This window comes from Hyla sarda, chromosome 12 (genome assembly GCF_029499605.1).
Source record: "Hyla sarda isolate aHylSar1 chromosome 12, aHylSar1.hap1, whole genome shotgun sequence".
NCBI classification, from domain to species: domain Eukaryota; kingdom Metazoa; phylum Chordata; class Amphibia; order Anura; family Hylidae; genus Hyla; species Hyla sarda.
The window spans coordinates 40728213-40749229 of NC_079200.1; the positions used below are offsets into that span (position 1 = coordinate 40728213).

The window sequence follows — 21017 nt, forward strand, 5'->3', positions numbered from 1 at the left end:
TTTGTCAGGTGGAGCCTCCATACATAATATGATTCGGGATTGTCCCATCGTCAGGTGATACACACATGCCTTTATCATCAAGGGACAATCCCAAAATGCATTATGTATGTAGGCTCTGACAATAAATATTCTGAATAATCATTTCTAGGGAGCACAGATAATTCTTATTAGTAGAGTTATAACCTTTACGGCAACGACTGGAACCATTACATAAGGGTGTGGTATCTGCTTTGGCTTTCCGTTTTTTGTGCTAAGTAAATACCCAATGATAACAGTATTAGAGTGTAATACACAGAGGACTGCTCTGTGAGTCTGTGCCTACAATTATATGACGCCCAGTGGATTCTGCTTCCATAAAGGTTGAGTTATCTTTGACCTTTAGCAGGCACATGGCCAGGGATTTTATTTAAGTTTTAGGACCTGTCAATTCCTGTTCTTCACTATACAGAGTAATAATTTTCACCCATAATAAACAGCCCTTTGTCTTGTATAAGGTAATCCATGTCTGGTTTTGTTTACACAGTGCCCGGCAAATCTACACAAGCAGGACGGATACTTCTGTGACAATGAGCAGGTAACCTCACAGTCGGCCTGAATGTGTATTGCCGTATTTGTAAAATAATTCCTTTCCAAGGCTTGTGATGATTTAGGTTACTATTACCGCTGGTTACATACCAATACAACAGATCAAGCAGACACTTATTAATAGACACAATTGCTATGACCAGGACTCCACATACAGTCATGGCCGTAAATGTTGGCACCCCTGAAATTTTTCAAGGAAATTAAGTATTTCTCACAGAAAGGGATTGCAGTAACACATGTTTTGCTATACACATGTTTATTCCCTTTGTGTGTATTGGAACTAAACCAAAAAAGAAAAGAAAGAAAGCAAATTGGACATAATGTCACCAAACTCAGAAAATGGGCTGGACAAAATTATTGGCACCCTTAACTTAATATTTGGTTGCACACCCTTTGGAAAAAAATAACTGAAATCAGTCGCTTCCTATAACCATCAATAAGCTTCTTACACCTCTCAGCCGGAATGTTGGACCACTCTTCCTTTACAAACTGCTCCAGGTGTCTCTTATTGGAAGGCGCCTTTTCCCAACAGCAATTTTAAGATCTCTCCACAGGTGTTCAATGGGATTTAGATCTGGACTCATTGCTGCCACTTCAGAACTCTCCAGCACTTTGTTGCCATCCATTTCTGGATGCTTTTTGACGTATGTTTGGGATCATTGTCCTGCTAGAAGACCCAAGAACTCTGACGCAAACCCAGCTTTGTGACACTGGGCTGTACAGTGCGACCCAAAATCTGTTGGTAATCCTTAGGTTTCATGATACCTTGCACACATTCAAGGCACCTGGTGCCAGAGGCAGCAAAACAACCCCAAAACATCATTGAACCTCCACCATATTTCACTGTAGGTACTGTGTTCTTTTCTTTGTAGGTCTCATTCCGTTTTCGGTAAACAGTAGAATGAAGTGCTTTACCAAAAAGCTCTATCTTAGTCTCATCTGTCCACAAGACGTTTTCCCAGAAGGATTTTGGCAAAATGTAGTTCATTTTGGCAAAATGTAGTCTTGCTTTTTTATGTCTCTGTGTCAGCAGTGGGGTCCTCCTGGGTCTCCTGCCATAGCATTTCATTTCATTTTAATGTCGACGGAATTTCACGCTAACAGGACGGCTTGAATATCTTTGGAACTTGTTTGGGGCTGCTTATCCACCATCTGGACTATCCTGCGTTCACACCTTTCATTAATTTTTCTCTTTCGTCCATGCCGAGAGAGATTAGCTACAGTGCCATGGGTTGTAAACTTCTTGATAATGTTGCACACTGTGGACAAAGGCCAATCTAGATCTCTGGAGATGGACTTCTAACCTTGAGATTGTTGATATTTTTCAACAATTTTGATTCTCAAGTCCTCAGACAGTTCTTTTCTCCTCTTTCTGTTGTCCATGCTTAGTGTGGCACACACAGACACACAATACAAAGACTAAGTGAACTTCTCTCCTTTTTATCTGCTTTCAGGTGTGATTTTTATATTGCCCACACCTGTTACTTGCCCCAGGTGAGTTTAAAGGAGCATCACATGCTTGAAACAATCTTATTTATCCACAATTTTGAAAGGGTGCCAATAATTTTGTCCAGCCCATTTTTGGTGTGACATTATGTCCAATTTGCTTTTTTCTCTCCCTTTTTTGGTTTAGTTCCAATACACACAAAGGGAATAAACATGTGTATAGCAAAACATATGTTACTGCAATCCTTTTCTGTTAGAACAATTTCAGGGGTGCCATCATTTACAGCCATGACTAACATTTCAGAACACCACTTTGTATGATTCCTCCTCTCCTCTGTGACTTTTCTACTCAAAAAATTTGCATTTGTGCAAGAAATGCAGTATATTTACACACAGACACACATACATGTTTATTATAAAAAATATATATTTTTTTTTCCCCACGTTTTATTTTTCACTTTTTTTTTTATACACATATAATACAGTGCATTACACAACTGTACTGCACTGTATTATGCCTAGGCCTGTCAGAGTTACTCTGACAGGCACAGTACTGCTGATCAGTCTCTGCTTCAGGCTTCTGTAGCCATGACAACAGAGGGGATTGTCTGACCTCTGGTTGCCATGGCTACCATCAACGCCTCGCACTCGCTTTGCAGGGCGCCCCTGCACAGTAAACACTGAACCCGACTTTTGAAGCATCGCTTTTTGCGTACTGTGAAAAGTCACTGTAAAACGTGCTTATGCACATGTGCAACATTTCATGCCCCCAGTGTAGGCAATAAAAAAAAAGCTTTAAATACAATGATGAATCTTCCCCTTTGTATGTGTAGTTTTTTTTTCATAACAATACAAGTATTTACTAAAACAGGTAAATTGAGAGAGCTGATAGGCCCTATTGAAAGAAAGTTTATACGTCATGGGTGAGCTACTTTGTAAACAAATTTACTAAAAATTATGCTTAAAAAAAGACATACAATTGTGTCTTCTCAGATTTATTATTGCAGTAGTGTAACCAGGGAATATCTACTAAACTGAATTTATATATTATCTGCTGCCTAATGAATTTTAACTAACCGTGCCTTTAATGCCCATCAGGCCAAACTATAGGCTGTTTGGAGGTCATTGTAAACAGCAGTCTGGACTTTAATAATGACAGAATATAAAATGTAGTGGGTGCCCCTCTTCATTATTGGCTAATTGTCTGTTAAATAAAGAATACCTATTGTTTTAGCAAACTTCACGAATGTCAACAATTCAGGTCAGAGGAGGTCTGGGTGCTGAGACTCCCACTATTTCCTAAATGTTATGGCTATGCCCCTTACTTTCTAATGGGCTCTGTGAATTTAACTTTTTATTAATCCATACACTGAGAGTTTAGCTTTCTGAGGAGCACTTCTGCCCTGTCATTTTAGGGATCATTTGGGAGCCTCCTTACCCAGACTTCCACCAATCAAAACTTCTGACCTGTAATAAGTTTGTAAAAGTGATAGATATCCTTTAAATCTAGCATTATGAATGGTTTAGAATGTTTTCCTAGTATAATTTTCGCATGCACATTATGAGCTGGACACCAGTCTGTACAAAGTTGTATGGCTCTGCATACAGATCAGCTCCCTCTTGTGGCAGCAACAGACAACTGAGGTTTTAAGAATTATACATAAAATAGAACAGTACTGATAGTATGGAAAAATAATTATATTTCTGTTGAAGATTAAGAATATGAATATATATATATATATGTAATATTTGAGAAGACAGTTACAAAGATTAACATTAGGACTAACATTTCCTATCAAAACTATGAAGTCATCTTTATATGTCTGTTTAGTGTCTAAAACAATGTGAATAGAGGCAACTGTGGCGTTTGTTATATCCTCAAAGTAATTCTCACATATTCCCACAATATGTGGTGGGTTTCTATATGCTGAGAACAGTCTTCTGGTTTTGTCCGTAAAAGCAAAAATCTCTGTTTACAGGGTCGATGTTATGGAGGCCGATGTAAGACCAGAGATCGTCAATGCAATGTATTATGGGGACGTAGTAAGTGTTACTTCTGTAGCTTAGTACACAATTATTACATAGCTATTACATAATTTTAGTTTTCTTTTGTTCTGTCTACCCACTTAGGGGTTTGTTTGTTTTTTTTAGTTGGAAACCACTTTAATTCCTGTGTCAAATGGGAGGCAGGGTACAGTGAAAAACGTGACATATTACTACTTTTCGCACGGTTACACTCATAAAGGAGTAGTCCAGTGGTGACCCAGTGGTGAACAACTTATCCCCTATCCTAAGGATAGGGGATAAGTTGCAGATCGCCGGGGGTCCGACCGCTGGGGCCCCCTGCGATCTCCTGTACGGAGCCCCGACAGCCCGCGGGAAGGGGGCTTGTCGACCTCCGCACGAAGCGGCGGCCGACACGCCCCCTCAATACAACTCTATGGCAGAGCTGAAGCGCTGCCTTCGGCAATCTCCGGCTCTGCCATTAAGATGTATTGAGGGGGCGTGTCGGCCGCCGCTTCGTGCGGGGGTCGTCACCCGCTATCTGGCCGGAGAGCCTGGCCCCCGTACAGAGAGATCACAGGGGGCCCCAGCGGTCGGACCCCCCGCGATCTCAAACTTATCCCCTATCCTTAAGATAGGGGATACGTTTTTCACCACTGGACTACCCCTTTAAGCTCCCATTGAAAACATTTGAAGCTTTAGGACTCTCCCCCACCACCACCATGATGACTGCAGTTTGAAGAAATCCGTGGTGCAACACTTCACATGGGTGTAGGTTTTGCCCAAATGAACATCGGGGGAGATTTATGAAAACCTGTGCAGAGGAAAAATTGCCCAGTTGCCCATAGCAACCAATCAGATCGCTTCTTTCATTTCTCAAAGGTCTCTTTAAAAATGAAAGATTGGTTACTATGGGCAACTGGGCAACTTTTCTCTGCACAGGTTTTGATCATTCTCCCCTTTAAGCTTCAAGAAGTAGATCAATTGAGAGCAAAAGAGTAAAAATATAGATAGTAATAAAGTGAGAGATATGTAAAGTAAAGCTTTAGGGTGAATCCACAAAATGCTAATTTGTATGTGACTGTCTCATCTGAATGGGGCATGCTGAAATCCATGTGCTTGCTGACAAAACTTCTAACCCTACCTGATCCAGTAGTGTTGATCCAAAGGAAGGAAAATAAAAATAAAAAAACACTTTAGGCTAAATTTCCATTTGTTGTTTTTTTTTTGGCAGTTTTTGGAAAGCTGCCACTGCAGTTTTTGAGCCAAAGCCATAAATGTATTCAAAAGGAATAGGACATATAAAGGAAGGACTTACACTTCTCCTCCCTTATGGATCCACTTCTGACTTTGGCTCATAAACTGCAGTGGCAGACATCCAAAAACTGCCAGAAAAAAAAACAAGTGGAAAATTGAGCCTGATACCAGTTGCCCCATAGCATAGGGAAAAATTCCTTTCTGACTCCAAATAAGCATCTAGGCCCCCTTGACACTTTAATAGGTTTAATTGGTCAGCCATCACAACATTATAATCCATAGTCACAATACTCTTACGGTAAGGACTCATTCACACTACAAATTATGCAAGCAGATTTCTGCTTGGAAAATACTGTGCAGCAGCCTCCAATTGTTCTCAATAGGATTCTGCTGCCCCATTCATTCTACAGAATTTCCGCCACAGAAATTCCAGACCCCAGACATGTTCATCCTTTCATTGGGATCCACTATGAAATGCATTGCCGACTATTAAGATAGCACATTTCAGAGTAGGCCTGCTCCAGACGGAATATCTGTACTGTGATTGAGCTCTACAGAAACCCCATCTGTGATAACTGTAAGGCTGGATTCCACATGTCTTTTTTCCCTGCATTTTTTTCACAGAAAAAAACGCCAGAGCAATTTCCTGCGTGTGACGTTTTTGCATTTGAGTGGAAATTGCATTCTTGGCCCCTTTGGCGTCTTTTTCTTAATTTGTTGGGTACTAAAAAAAATGAATAAAAAAGGATGCAGTAGGGATGGGAAAAAATTATTTAACAAAATTTTTAATTTTTATAACAAAATTTTTATACATTTTTAATAAAATGTGTGTGTTTCACTTTTTTTTCTCTATTTTTTTTTTTTTTAGGTAGTACTACTACTCCCAGCATGGAACAGTCTGTTCCATGATGGGAGCAGTAGTTCCTGTACTAATAGACATATCACCCCGGGTGTCACTCCTGACACCTGATGCGATCATCCATAATATAGCAGAGATGCGGAGCGGCTCTATACAGCGATCGCATCTCTGCACTATACTCCGGCCAGTGATGTGAATAGAACATCACTCATTCATATTTTACGCCCGGAGTGGGGTTTGGCCGGATGGCTGCAGCCAATCACAGCTCTCAGAGGGAAATATTAATGAGTGATGATGTATTCATATCACTGGCCGGAGTATATTGTAGAGATGCGGAGCGCAGGAGAAAGCCACTCTGCATCTCTGCAATAGATAGGACGATCACATCGGGTGTCAGGAGTGACACCCGCTGTGATCTGTTCTTACCTGCAGGTACTACTACTCCCAACATGGAGCACACTCTGCTCCATGCTGGGCGCTGTAGTACCTGCAATAATAGACTGATCGCAGCGAGTGTAACTTCTGACACATGATGCGATGCAGAGTGTGCTCCATGTTGGGAGCTGTAGTACCTGCAGTTAAGGAAAGATCACAGCGGGTGTCACTCCTGACACCCAATGTGATCGTCCTATCTATTGCAGAGATGTGGAGCGGCTTTCTTCTGACACCCGCTGTGATCCTCCTGTATAATGTATAGATGCGGCCGCTCTTCTATGGTCCCCTGCACTGATGTGTATATATATATATATATATATATATATATACACACCTTTTCATATTTCCCACAGAGAGCTGTGAGCTGTGATTGGCTGGAACCATCTGGCCAATCACAGCTCTCTGTGGGAAATATGAATATGTGTATATATACGTCAGTGCATAGAAGAGCGGCCGGCCGCATCTATACATTATACAGAAGGATCGCAACGTGTGTGTTTTTTCCCTTTTTTTCTTTATTTTTACATTGTTTTAGGTAGTACTACTACTCCCATCATGGAACAGTGTGTTCCATGCTGGGAGTAGTAGTACTACCTAGAAAAAAAAAATTAAGAAAAGAAGTGGAAAAAAAAAAAAACACACACACACACACTACATTTTTATTATTGTCGGCTACATTTTTAATGCCCTGCCCGCCCACATAAATTGATCCCTGTTTTAAAATCAATAAGAATGTTGTTCTAGAAAAGACAAATTTTGTTAAATACAATTTTTTCCATCACTACTGTGTATCTTTTTTATTATTATTTTTCAATGGTACCCTACGATATTTTATTAAAAAAGGTATCTCCAATAAAAATTGTCTGCAAAAACGCCAAAGTTAAAACCCACAGGCATTTTTCTTGGTGTTTTTTTACGCCACGATTTCAGGGAAAAGAAAGCCATAGGCTCAACATGCTGTGACTTTGCAAATTCGCAAAGGAGCTGAAAAAGAGTGAAAAACCGCCAAAAGGATAAAAAAAAGCCAAACTGTAAAAAGCAAAGTGGAAAAAGAATTTTGCGATAACATCTGGCTGCAGCGTTTTTTGGCCGAATAAAACCATGCGGCAGAACTGGTGTTTTTCTATAAAAAAAAAAATCAAGTGGAATTCCAGCCTAAAACCTTCTTTGCTCTAGACGTAGAGGATGTCCCCTTGTCATGTTTATCGGCCTAGATATAAAAAGATCACTAGAAAGATCTCTGTACTGTTCACATATATTTGTACAGGGTCATCAGATCTCCCCTAAAATGTCCTTTTTCCAAACTAAATAACCCCAAGCTTGATAAAGCTGTCTTGGTATCTATTTCACACACTCCTTTAGTTATCTTGGTCTCCCCCCTCTACACCTGCTCCAATAGTCCTCTGCTTCGGGACTCTATTAAAATGATTGTTTATTTTAGTGTTTTATTGGTCTTTATAAAGTGACCCGGTTACTTTTACTATCTCCCAGAGTTAGGACTATTTTACACAGGTTGATGGTACCCCCCCATAAACTTGTTTACCAAACTATGCAAATGTATTTATAACTCTGGAATTATATGCTTATTATAGAATGTATGTCCGCCAACACCTAAACATTATACCGTGCTATACCCTGTGCCGAAAAAACACAAGGCAATGCAGGTTCCATGCCTGCCTCAAGCACTGTTGCAATACTATCATGTCCACGAGCCTTGGCCAAACAAGAAAGGTTTTGCCCTAGAGCCCACTTTCATCAGCTCAATACTTTCATTATGCAGAGGCCTTGTTCAAAATGAAAGAAGCGATCTGATTGGTTACTGTGGGCAACTGGGCACCTTTCCCTTTGCACAGGTTTTGATAAACCCTTTTTAAAGTAGGTAGGTCTATGACCACATGTATGGACAGCTTCAGTCAAACACACTTTTAAATAAATCCAAACCGATTGCAGGCACCTTCCATTCTAATTTTCCCAGTTGAATGAATCAAAAAGATGTTCCATCCAACGCCTAATATACAGTTCTTACTCTATTATAGATTCATCAGACAGATTTTGCTATGAAAAACTAAATATTGAGGGGACAGAGAAGGGCAACTGTGGGAGAGATGGAGAAAACTGGATTCAGTGCGGCAAACCGTAAGTAGAGATAGGTTCATCCGCAGATCAGAGGTCTGTATTGTCTTTCTTAAAGGGGTACTTCACCCCTAGACTTCTTATCCCCTAACCAAAGGTTAATACAAAGGATGGGGGATAAAACATCTTATGGCAGGGGCTCCGGCTGCTGGGCCCCTTCGCGATCTGTGTCCCGGTACTTGGATCCCCCTGGATCAGACATCTTATCCCTTATCCTTTGTATAGGGAATAAGATTTTTAGGGTCAGAGTACCCCTTTAACTTAAGACCGTCATGACCATCCTACATTTGATTAGTACTCATTATGAGTCGAGGTGTAGAGTACAGTATGTTGCACTCACGTCCTCAAAGGTGCCCTCTTTCTGTCCATTAGAGACGTGCTCTGCGGCTACCTCCTATGTTCCAATATCTCTGGATTACCTAGAATCGGAGAACTGAATGGTGACATCACGACTATGTCTTTCTACCACCAGAACAGATATATTGATTGCAGGTAAGGAAAAAAATATGGATATCTCTACCTATTTATTCTGAAACAGAAAGAGTCACTTTCCATGTGAGGCTATTATCAATGATGATCCAAAAAAAGAAAAAAAGAAAAACATGGGGGGGGGGGGGGGAACACACATAAAATGGACATTGCTGATGACATCTCAGGAAATAGACGGGTGGAATAAAGTCATGGAAAAAAAAGGCATCACGGCCTGAATTCAACTCTGTGGATGTCGGGATGAAGCACCTAGGTACAGATAGCAAATAGGGAATTTCCAAATACTCTCATGTAGTTGATCTATAGCAGTGTTTCCTAACCAGTGTGCCCCCAGCTGTTGCAAAACTACAACTCCCAGCATGACCAGACAGCCGAAGGCTGTCTGGGCATGCTGGGAGTTGTAGTTTTTCAACAACTGGAGACCACCCTTTTTGGGAAAAACTGATCTATAGTTATCATTGCTTTCTTTGAAAAATGTGTGTATAATGTCATTTCACAATATTTAATAAAAAATCTGCAACTTTTTTTTTATGGATCACAAAAAAAAAAAAAAAAACATTTAAAGAGTACCTGCCACCATCTCTATTACTTTATTTTATGCTGCTGGTATGTTACCCTCTTCATTACCTGCCCCCTGCAGTTTTCTTTTAAATTTTTGCCCAGTATTTCCCCCATTATCCTCTTTCAAAGCTTGCTCGCTGCAGGCAGTGTTCAATGTAGCTGAGCTGCGCCATGCAGCCTGCACAGTGCTTGCTCCCGTCTGTCTGATTGAGAGGCAGGGAGCTGCGCTGTGCTCATCAGTGTCCAGACTGCACTATGAGCATTAGGTCTCATGCATGAGTCTGAACTCCATGAGAGACTTGCGACCAGGACATGTAGGGAGACCCCTAGTGGTCAGTTTTTACAAGTCAAAATAAATGTATAAATATAAAAAAAACATTTTATGACATGGTATTAGAAAGTTGTTTTTAATACATTAATTAAAGGGGTACTCCGCGCCTAGACATCTTATCCCCTATCCAAAGGATAGGGGATAAGATGTCAGATCGCCATGGTCCTGCTGCTGGGGAGCCCTGGGATCCCCGCTGCGGCACTGCGCTATCATTACAGCACAGAGCGAGTTCGCTCTGTGCGTAATGACGGGCGATATGGGGGACGGAGCAGCGTGACATCATGGCTCCGCCCCTCGTGACATCACGGCCCGTCCCCTTAATGCAAGTCTATGGGAGGGGCCGTGACGACCGCCACTCGCCCTCCCATAGACTTGTATTGAAATGGGCGGGGCGTGACGTCACGAGGGGCGGAGCCGTGACGTAACTATGCTCCGGCCCCTGCATTGCCCATCATTACGTGCAGAGCGAAGTCGCTCTGTGCTGTAATGATAGCGCAGTGCCGCAGCGGGGATCCCAGGGCTCCCCAGCAGAGGGACCGCGGCGATCTAACATCTTATCCCCTATCCTTTGGATAGGGGATAAGATGTCTAGGGGCGGAGTACCCCTTTAACAACATATAAAAAGTTTTTGTGATGACAGGTGCTCTTTAAGTGATGGCAGATTTTAATCTTAAGTGATGGCAGTTCTGCTTTCCCTGATTAGGAAAAGTTGTTGGACACTACACGAGGATGTTATTTATTTATTTTTCTCACTTACAGAGGTGGACAGGTGATCCTACCAGATACCTCGGGGTTGGGATATGTGGAGGATGGGACACCGTGTGGACCTAACATGATGTGTCTAGATCGGAAGTGTCTACCTGCAACTGCCTTCAACTTCAGTACCTGCCCCGGCAGTGGACAAGGAATGGTGTGCTCAGACCATGGGGTATGTTGGGCATAAATGCCAAAGCTGCAGATTTTATGTCATGTTCTGCTACTGATAATTGATTTCCACAGCAGAAAATCTGGGAGCGTATACAGTATGTGTGAACACCCTAAGGCTGGGTTCACACTACAGATTCTGCGTGGAAATTGTATTCCACATGGTATTCTGCAGAAATACTGAACAAGATCATTCTTTTGGCGGATGAAAGCTCCGTCACTGAAATTTTGTAGTGTGCATTGTGCAGCGGAATCCCATTGACTTCAAAGTGGAATGTAGTGTGAACCCAACCCTTAACACCTTTGTGCCCGCTCCCCATTGTATGACATGCGCTCAGGAGCTGGGTTTGCGTCATAGCAGGATGGTCCTGCGACTATCAGCAATCAGGACCTGTGGCTAATGCAGGACGCCTATCACCTTTCCGAGTGATGTCCAGCATTAATTCTTTAGACGCCATGATCGCAGAGTCTAAAGTATAAAAATTTGTTGATCAGAACACCCATGGTGAAATCACGGGTTCCCGATCAGCTAAGATCCTGCCTCCCACCGTCCAATCAGCATTTCAATGCTTCAGTAAGCTATGGCAGGCTGAAGCAATGGAGCGTCGATAACACTGATAAATGCTGTGCAATGGCATAGCATTATACAGCGTATGCAATCTGAAGATTCCATGTAATAGTCCCCTGTAAAATAGAGTTAAAAAAAGAAAAAGGTTAAGGGCAGTGTCACACGAAGTGCATCTGCAGCGTATTTCATGCTGCGAATGCACTGACGGCAATCACAGAAGGACTGCAGAGGGAGCTCCCGGCTTCGGCCAGGTAGCTCTGTGTGTCCGCTGGTAGTGGTGGATTTCCCGCTGTGGAAAAGGGCAATACCAGTACACAGAAGGGCTGCAGAGCCCTTAAAGTGAAAATAAAAAGACCTCAAGGGGTTAATATTTGCTACTCATGAGGAAACCTTCTAAGCATAAGACCCATAAGTCTACTGGTAAACATCTGAAATATGTATGCAGTACAGAAATACTAGCATTGCATCTGTTTATGTACAGTAAATACTAATGGGCTGTCTCCTAGGCTAGGTTCACTGACGTTCTCCGCTATACCCATTTAAAAAAAGGGATGCAGGCATATACTGTGGCCCCCTGCAGCAGTTTATGTATTTTCATGGCTCTGATTTACTTGTATATGTGACTCAAATAGGGTGGCTATAGATTATTTAATTATACTTGAAAGTAACTCGTAACCTACCAAAGAGAATTTATAGTATGAAATATAAAAATATTAATACTGTATATACTCGAGTATAAGCCGACCCCAATATAAGTCGAGGCCCTAATTTCACCCCAAAAACCCAGGAAAAGTTATTGACTCGACTATAAGCCTAGGGTGGGAAATACATCATCCCCCCATGTCATCATCCAGACCCCGTCATTAACACCCCCATCATCATCACCGCCTGTCATCATCACCGCCTGTCATCATCCCCCCCTTCATCATCACCGCCTGTCATCATCACCCTGCTATCATCCCCCCCCTTCATCATCACCGCCTGTCATCATCCCCCCCCGGTCATCCAGACCACTGTCATCATTCCCCCCCCCCCCCCCCCCCATTTCATCACCACCTGTAAATCCCTTTCAGTGGTCTTCAACCTGCGGACCTCCAGATGTTTCAAAACTACAACTCCCAGCATGCCCGGACAGCCATCAGCTGTCCGGGCATGCTGGGAGTTGTAGTTTTGAAACACCTGGAGGTCCACAGGTTGAAGACCACTGTGGCCTTCGTTCTCATCCAGACCCCCCCCCCCCTTTAGTTTTCTACTCACCTCCCCTCGGTGGGAAGGAAGGGTGAGCTGTTCCGGGCCATCTATGCTGCAGGGACCGTCCGGTGGGGAGGGTTAGTCGTTCTGGGCTGTCCATTTTCACCGGGAGGCCCTCTTCTCCACTCCGGGCCCAGCCCTGGCCTAGTGACATTGTCTTGATGACGACGCACAGGGACGTTCATGCGCAGGGACAGATGTCAATGTGCGTCGTCATCAAAGCAACGTCACTTGTTGACAGGCGGAGAGTTCACTCGAGTATAAGCCGAGGGGGGCGTTTTCAGCACGTGGTGATAAACTCGGCTTATACTCGAGTATATACTTCCCTTTTAGTGTGTGTTTTTGTTGGTATTCAAAACTAATAAACCTTTTAATGAGAAAAGAAATACTTCCAGAATCAGGGGTACTTTAGTCCATGAGCTCTTTTTGTATTCTACTCTATACAAGCCCTTATTTTTTAGGCTATTCACAAATGAAATAATGCATTGTCATTGGTTTTATCACGATCCAGGTTTGCAGCAATGAAGGGAAATGTATTTGTCATTCAGACTGGACAGGAAAAGACTGCAGTGTATACGATCCACTTCCTGTCCCTAAATCCACTGGAGCTGTGGAGCGAACAAAAGGTACGTGATATATTCCACCCATAGACTAGACTGTAGACTGTTTCTTGGGAGAAGATACATATCTTCACTAAGGGTAAATGTTTACAACGCAGCAGACAAATGTTTCTGTCTGATCACGGAAATGGCACAAAAAAAAAAGCAATCCAAAGTATTTATTTAAAACTTTTATGGTCTAAATCAGTGGTTTCAAACTTTTGTTTACCTGAGTATCCCTTGGCAGCCCATTTCCAAAAATTGTTTCCATCCCCATTTTAGCAACATGTTTGTAATTAATATAGTTGTTGTTATTTCAAATGTATATACTTTTCTTTACGCCATATCCTCTCCCGTGACCCCATGTTCCTCTCCTATCTCCCCTGGCCCCGATTCTCTCACCTTCCCCGGCCCCGAGCTTGCTGTACCCATTATTATTTAAAATGTTTGTTACTAAATAGCCACATAATTGGGCTTTAAAAGCCATGAAATAATAAGGCAAACAGACTAAGGCTGGGTTCACATCACGTGTTTGCCATACTGTTTTCAATCCGTTTTTCTAAAGAAAACTGTATGGCAAAAAAACGGATGGAACAGTATGGGAAAAAGTAAACCGTATGCTTTTTAAAAAAAAAACTTATGCGGTTGCAGTACGGTTTTTAAACTGGAGTCAAAACCGTGGTTGACCACGTTTTTTTCTCCGGTTTAAAAACCGTACTGCAACCGCTTACGTTTTTTTTTGTAACATGGACGTCAATGGGAAACGCACATGTATACGGTTCCATACAGGAAACCGTATATGTTTTTTACTTTGCACATGCAAATTTGCATCCTAAACTCCCCACCCAACACCCCTCCCATTAAAAAATGGACAAAATTATCAAAAACTTGTTTTGTTTTTTTTTTTAATAAAAACGGACGGAACTGTATGCACTTTTAAAAACAGTATACAGTTTAAAAACACATACGGTTTACTATTTCCCTTACTGTTCCATCCGTTTTTTTGCCATACAGTTTTCTTTAGAAAAACGGATTGAAAACAGTATGGCAAAAACGTGATGTGAACCCAGACTAAGTATTACACCACACAGATGGCTGCTGTGGACAGTAACTACTGCATCAGCTTCAGTGCTCTACCGCTCCTCCGGTCCAGGGACCTACTGTTATGGCCCATAGCAGTAGGTCCCTGGTCCAGAGGAGCACCAAAGCTGATGCTGTAGTTACCATCCACAGCAGCCCGATGCCCGTGCTTCTCCTCTGCATGGTTACCAACATTTAAAAAAAAAGTTGTGATGGGAGAAGGATGGCTGTAGCAGTGAGAGATGTCACCCGCGCAGCATAGTGAAGTTCTGCCTCTTTTGTAGTCGAGCACCAATACCAGCACCACCATCCTTTTCCTATGCCTTCTGCTGTCCATCTTGAAGCCCTAACTCTGCAGAGTGCTGCTCATCCTCTTGGTCACCTAAGCTCACATCTGGCCAAAGTTATGGTTGTGAATGTCATAGTGATCAGCAAAACGGATGTACTGTTTGAGTGGAGCCCGGAGAGAGGATAGATGTCAGAATCTGCCTGCACTGCAGGAGGGATAACTGGCTACATACACTATTACAGCCCGACTATACAGACCATGGGGAGCAGAGGCAGCGGACACCTGGTAATAATGGGGGATGTCACCTGTAGATCTCACCTGCGCTGCTCTGTACTGATCCTCATGACTCATGACTGGTCCTCATGGCTCTCGCTCGCAATGGCCACCACAGGAAGCAAATCCATCTGAAATCCTAACGCTCACTGCTCACTTCTCTTAAAGGGGTACTCCACCCCTAGACATCTTATCCCCTATCCAAAGGATAAGATGTCTGATCGCGGGGGTCCCGCCGCTGGGGACCCCCACAATATAGCATGCGGCGACCATCAGAACGGAAGTCTGTGACGTCACGACTCTGCCCCTGTGTGACGTCACGCCCCGTCCCCTCAATGCAAGTCTATGGGAGGGGGCGTGACGGCAGTCACGCCCCCTCCCATAGACTTGCATTGAGGGGAAGGGGCGTGACGTCACACGGGGCAAAGTCGTGACGTCACAGACTTCCGTTTCAGTGGGATGGGGCGTGACCCCAGCGATCAGACATCTTATCCCCTATCCTTTGGATAGGGGATAAGATGTCTAAGGGTGGAGTACCCCTTTAAAGTGACCGTGATGCCCACTGCTACTTTAAGGTCAGACAGGAGATGTGAGCAGTGACTGCAGCTAAGAATTTTTTCTGCATACCTCCAGGAGAACTCCTAAATAGTCCTGGGGGAACGCGTACCCCAGGTTGGGAACCGATGGTCTTTAGTTTTGCAATAATTGGAAAGGCACAGGTTGGGGGACAGTGGTCTAAATAATAGTCTAGTACAGTGGTCTTCAACCTGCAGACCTCCAGATTTTGCAAAACTACAAATCCCAGCATGCCCGGACAGCCATCACTGGTCTAGTAGTTTCTTCCTGTGAAGTTTTAGAATTGCAGAAAGTATGAAGTTGTATCTTTCACTTTTCAATAACTTTTACTGTTGCTGCATTTTTCCTGCAGGTCCTAGTGGCACAAATATTATCATTGGATCAATTGCAGGGGCTGTGCTTATTGCTGCCATTGTATTAGGGGGGACTGGATGGGGTTTCAAGTAAGTAACCAATAGACTTTATTACTAATCCTTTTCAGAAAGATGTAATTATGGCTTATGGCAGTGTGCTGTGTATATGTGTTAGTAATGGTGTCGTCTTTTGTTTTTCTCTCGCCTTGCAGGAATATTCGAAGAGGAAGGTAGGTACCAGATATTGATACAGTTTACAGCTTTTTTAGCACCTTACTGATGACTATATAGAACTTTAGTCTCATTTGATTTACTTTAAAGCCAATGTTGTTACAAAAAAATATGCTATATCTGTCTGCAAGCTGCATTTGGTATTGCAGCTTCTGCCCTTTAAAATAATGGCACACAATTGCAATACCAGACACAACAGGCGTGGGGCAGTGTGGAGTAAAAACAAAAAAAAAAAAAAAAAAAAAAAAAAACAACATACATGGAATGAATACACACTGCAAATTTGCTTGCAGTAAATACAGCGCATATTTCATTACCCGCGATGTGAATGAGATTTTAAGAAATCTGTTGCATGTCAATTGATTTGAGGGATTTTCCCATTTGACTTGAATAGGAAAGGAATAAAAAAAAAACTGTACTTAAAATCTGCAATTGTGAATTTGTTTTAACATTTATATTTTCGGTACTAACTCTACAACTGCGTATCTGCACAATTTCATGTGGATTTGCTGTTGCAGATCTGCTTGTGAAAATTCTGAAAATGTTCAAATGTAAAAATCTGTAGCATTTCCAGCCTGAAAGGGCCCATTCACATGGAAGAATTTCCGAGCAGAATCCAGTTTAAAAATGCAGCTTGGAAATTATGGTGCCGCAGCTTTCCATTGTTTTCAATGAGTAGCAGTGAAGTGGACTGGATTTAAAGCGCAACTGTCATGAAATCTGGGTGCAATAACCTGCACACAGCCTTTGTAATGTGCACAGGTGGTGGGTATAGCAATGTTTTTACCTGATATTTTCTCCTAATATTTTCTTGCTAAATGCTTTTGATCAAAACCACTGACTGTCGGATAGGCGTGGCGCGAGGTACGCGATGCCCTGCCGCCGCCACCCTGTTGGGAACGATGTGTGATTGACACACAGGTCCCAGCGCATGCGCCCTTTGGCTCATCTAACATGCGCTCCCCCATCGAGCGCTCGCTCCCGCCGCCGTCTTCCTCCTCAGTGCGCCTGCGCAGTGCTAGGTGCAGAGAGCACGCTTCCTCTCTGCCCCTAGTATCGGGAACTGTCCTGCTTGCGCGCGCGTCTCCACCAGAGAGAAGAAAGAAGATAACGGGCACGAGTATAATAACCAGCCAAAAAAGGTGAGCTGAAAGACGCATGCGCTGGGACCTGTATGTCAATCACACAGCGGTCCCAGCGTGGCAGTTGTGGGGCATCGCTTACCTCGCACCACACCTATCCGACCATCAGTGGCTTTGATCTAAAGCATTTTTTGGGGTCATGAAAGCCTGCAAATATTAGGTAAAAACATTGCTATACACACCACCTGCACACAGTACAAAGGCTGTTTGCAGGTTATTGTACCCAGATTTCATTTCAGACAGTTGCGCTTTAAAAAATAATAAAAAAATAAATAAAAATAAAACACACACAAAATCCACATACAGGCTATGTTCACACGGTGGAAATTCCACCTCAATAAACAGCGCAGGGCTTCTAGCCTATTCACTGTGCAGTGTAAGGTGATGATCAGTGATGATGGCCGATCCTGTAGAAAGGCCATCAATTATATAGATCTGGAAAACAACAGATTTTAACTGCAAAGTCAGAATCCGCTGCTGGCAGCTTCCTTTGCAATTGAAGTAGAAAATAGCTAATTTAGTTGTCTATAGCTTATAGGCCCCAGCAAGCTGTAAAAACTTCCATGGAAATATGTACAGGCTCCATAATATGTATTTATTGGGCATTTATGGCATTTCCTGTGGCCATACCACAAATGTTTCAGATGGGGATACCCCATAATGTCTCCTGAGTTATAGGGGGTTTTTGGAGGAAAAATTATTGATCAGTAGCTGATCATAGGGATACCAGCGCTGGCTGGGTTACTGCTGCTCCTATTCACTTGTGTAGTGGTGGTATTGGGTTATGGCAGCATAGCTCCTAATGCTTCCAGCTAGGTAAAAAAATCTATTTTTACTTGGAAATATGGCATTATTATATTGCAGATTTGCTGCAGTACATGCTACAAAAACAACGCAATACAAATTTTCTAAATGAATTTTCAGCCACAGAATTTTCTGAATACCGTATATACTCGAGTATAAGCCAAGTTTTTCCAGCACGATTTTTCGTGCTGAAAACACCCCCCCTCAGCTTATACTCGAGTTAACTCTCTGCCCTCAGTGGTCTTCAACCTGCGGACCTCCAGATGTTTCAAAACTACAACTCCCAGCATGCCCGGACAGCCATCGGCTGTCCGGGCATGCTGGGAGTTGTAGTTTTGAAACATCTGGAGGTCTGCAGGTTGAAGACCACTGCGGCCTTCGTCATCATCCAGACCCCACCCCCTTTAGTTTTGTACTCCCCTCCCCTTGGTGGGAAGGAAGGGTGAGCTGGTCCGGGCCATCTGTGCTGCAGGGACCGTCCGGTGGGGAGGGATAGTCGTTCCGGGCTGTACATCATCACTGGGGGGGCCTCTTCTCCGCGCTTCGGCCCCGGAATAGTGACGTTGCCTTGACGACAATGCACAGGGACATTCATGCGCAACTGTCCGGGCATGCTGGGAGTTGTAGTTTTGAAACATCTGGAGGTCCGCAGGTTGAAGACCACTGTTCAGACATTGACAGGCGGTGATGATGAAGGGGGGGGTGGGATGATGACAGATGGTGATGATGAAGGGGGGTGTGGGATGATGACAGGGGGATGATGACAGGCGGTGATGATGAAGGGGGGGTGTGGGATGATGACAGGTGGTGATAATGAAGGGGGGTTGGGATGATGACAGGGGGATGATGACAGGTAGTGATGATGAAGGGGGAATGATGACAGGGTAATGATGAAGGGGGGATGATGACAGGCGGTGATGATGAAGGGGGGATGATGACAGGGTGATGATGATGAGGGTGTTAATGACAGGGGTCTGGATGATGACAGGCAGTGATGATGAAGGGGGGGTGGGATGATGACAGGGGGATGATGACAGGTAGTGATGATGAAGGGGGATGATGAAGGGAGGATGATGACAGGGTAATGATGAAGGGGGGGATGATGACAGGCGGTGATGATGAAGGGGGGATGATGACAGGGTGATGATGATGAGGGTGTTAATGACAGGGGTCTGGATGATGACAGGCAGTGATGATGAAGGGGGGGGGTGGGATGATGACAGGCGGCGATGATGAAGGGGGATGATGACAGGGTGATGATGATGAGGGTGTTAATGACAGAGGTCTGGATAATGACAGGCAGTGATGATAAGGGGGGATGATGACAGGTAATGATGAAGGGGGGGATGATGACAGGCGGTGATGATGAAGGCGGGATGATGACAGGGTGATGATGATGAGGGTGTTAATGACAGGGGTCTGGATGATGACAGGCGGTGATGATGAAGGGGGGATGATAACGGGGGTCTGGATGATTACGGGGGTCTGGATGATGACAGGGGGGGGGATGATGTATTTCCCACCCTGCTTATAGTCGAGTCAATAACTTTTCCTAGGTTTTTGGGGTGAAATTAGGGGCCTCGGCTTATATTCGGGTCGGCTTATACTCGAGTATTTACGGTAAGTCTCCTGTGTGAATATATCCTTACTGTAAATTATGCATTGTGGTTTCCTATAGCAGCAAATGATGGGATTAATACTTGTTAATGAATCTTTACATTATATTAAGCCTGTCCTCTGCTTGTTTTGCAGGTCTGGAGGTGGATAGCTGGTCACACATATCTCTCTCACCATTTGTCAATATTCGCTATCATTCTCATGACACATCTAGGCCTTGCGGAGAAAAGTAAAGCTGATAATAATACACTGGAGTGAGCAGAGAATGACAGGAACACTACAATGAAAATTTATGGGAACCTTCTCCCTGTCTTCCAGAACTGGAACGGAGCTGTCTCTTTCCCTGGGACAGTAATAGACTGCTACTTAATAGGTTTCTCGTGGCAGAAGCCGTATTGAACTTGTCAGTCAGTCCTGATGACTGCTGTAATTTATAACACAAGGAGGACTGATCCTTTATGTCACTGCCGATTGGACAATCTGTTATGGGGAAGGACCTGCCGTTAAAACAAGTTGATTAACGTTACATTTCATTTTTAAAGATCGGACACCTTGTACATTGGTTGGATATTGGTTCAACCACTAAAAAATTAGTACCTGTTAAGTGTCTGTTTGTGATCCACAGCTTGTGACTCTTCGGCTGTTGCAAAACTACAACACTCTGACAGTCTGTGGCTGTCAGGACATGATGGTAGTTGTAGTTCAACAGCTGAAAAGCCCCAGGTTGGGCAACACAGATGCCGGTGAAAGGTACTAATTTAAATGTCACTGCCATTAGGAGGGACTGATCTTCAACACAAGATTGCCATGGGACCCCATCCTGGAATCCAGCACTTAAAGTGGATCTGTCAGATAAATATGCTGCCTATGTAAAGGTAGAATATTACAGCTACAGGTCTGTGCTCCTTGTAGCCTTAAAGCGCAACTCCAGTGATAGCTTGGCATATTCGCTTAAATTTTTGCGCTGCCACTAGAACTTGTAAAAGACTACAGCATTCAGTCTACCCGTTTTGCAGAAATCCCATGCAAATCTATGGGACTGCAGGGAGATCGCGGGGGGTCCCAGCAGCGGGTCCCCCATGATCAGACATCTTATCCCCTATCCTTTGGATAGGGGATAAAATGTTTTTGCCCGGAATACCCCTTTAAATTAATCAGCTGTTGATTTAATTTAGTCATTTCCCTGGAAGAAGTCTTATGACTTCTTCAG

At 43.4% G+C, this 21017-nt stretch overlaps 1 protein-coding gene across 1 annotated transcript in view; it reads left to right on the forward strand.

The window, feature by feature from the left end:
* The window catches only part of ADAM11 (ADAM metallopeptidase domain 11), a 106484-nt gene extending 85960 nt beyond the window's left edge, over nt 1-20524 (forward strand). The window contains exons 19-27 of the mRNA XM_056549410.1: nt 524-574; nt 4011-4074; nt 8623-8722; nt 9092-9211; nt 10860-11028; nt 13355-13469; nt 16013-16103; nt 16226-16243; nt 19943-20524. Coding sequence (XP_056405385.1) covers nt 524-574; nt 4011-4074; nt 8623-8722; nt 9092-9211; nt 10860-11028; nt 13355-13469; nt 16013-16103; nt 16226-16243; nt 19943-19958 — 744 coding nt within the window. The 3' untranslated portion in view covers nt 19959-20524. The remainder of the gene's footprint in view (nt 1-523; nt 575-4010; nt 4075-8622; nt 8723-9091; nt 9212-10859; nt 11029-13354; nt 13470-16012; nt 16104-16225; nt 16244-19942) is intronic.
* Nucleotides 20525-21017: the final 493 nt, after the last annotated feature.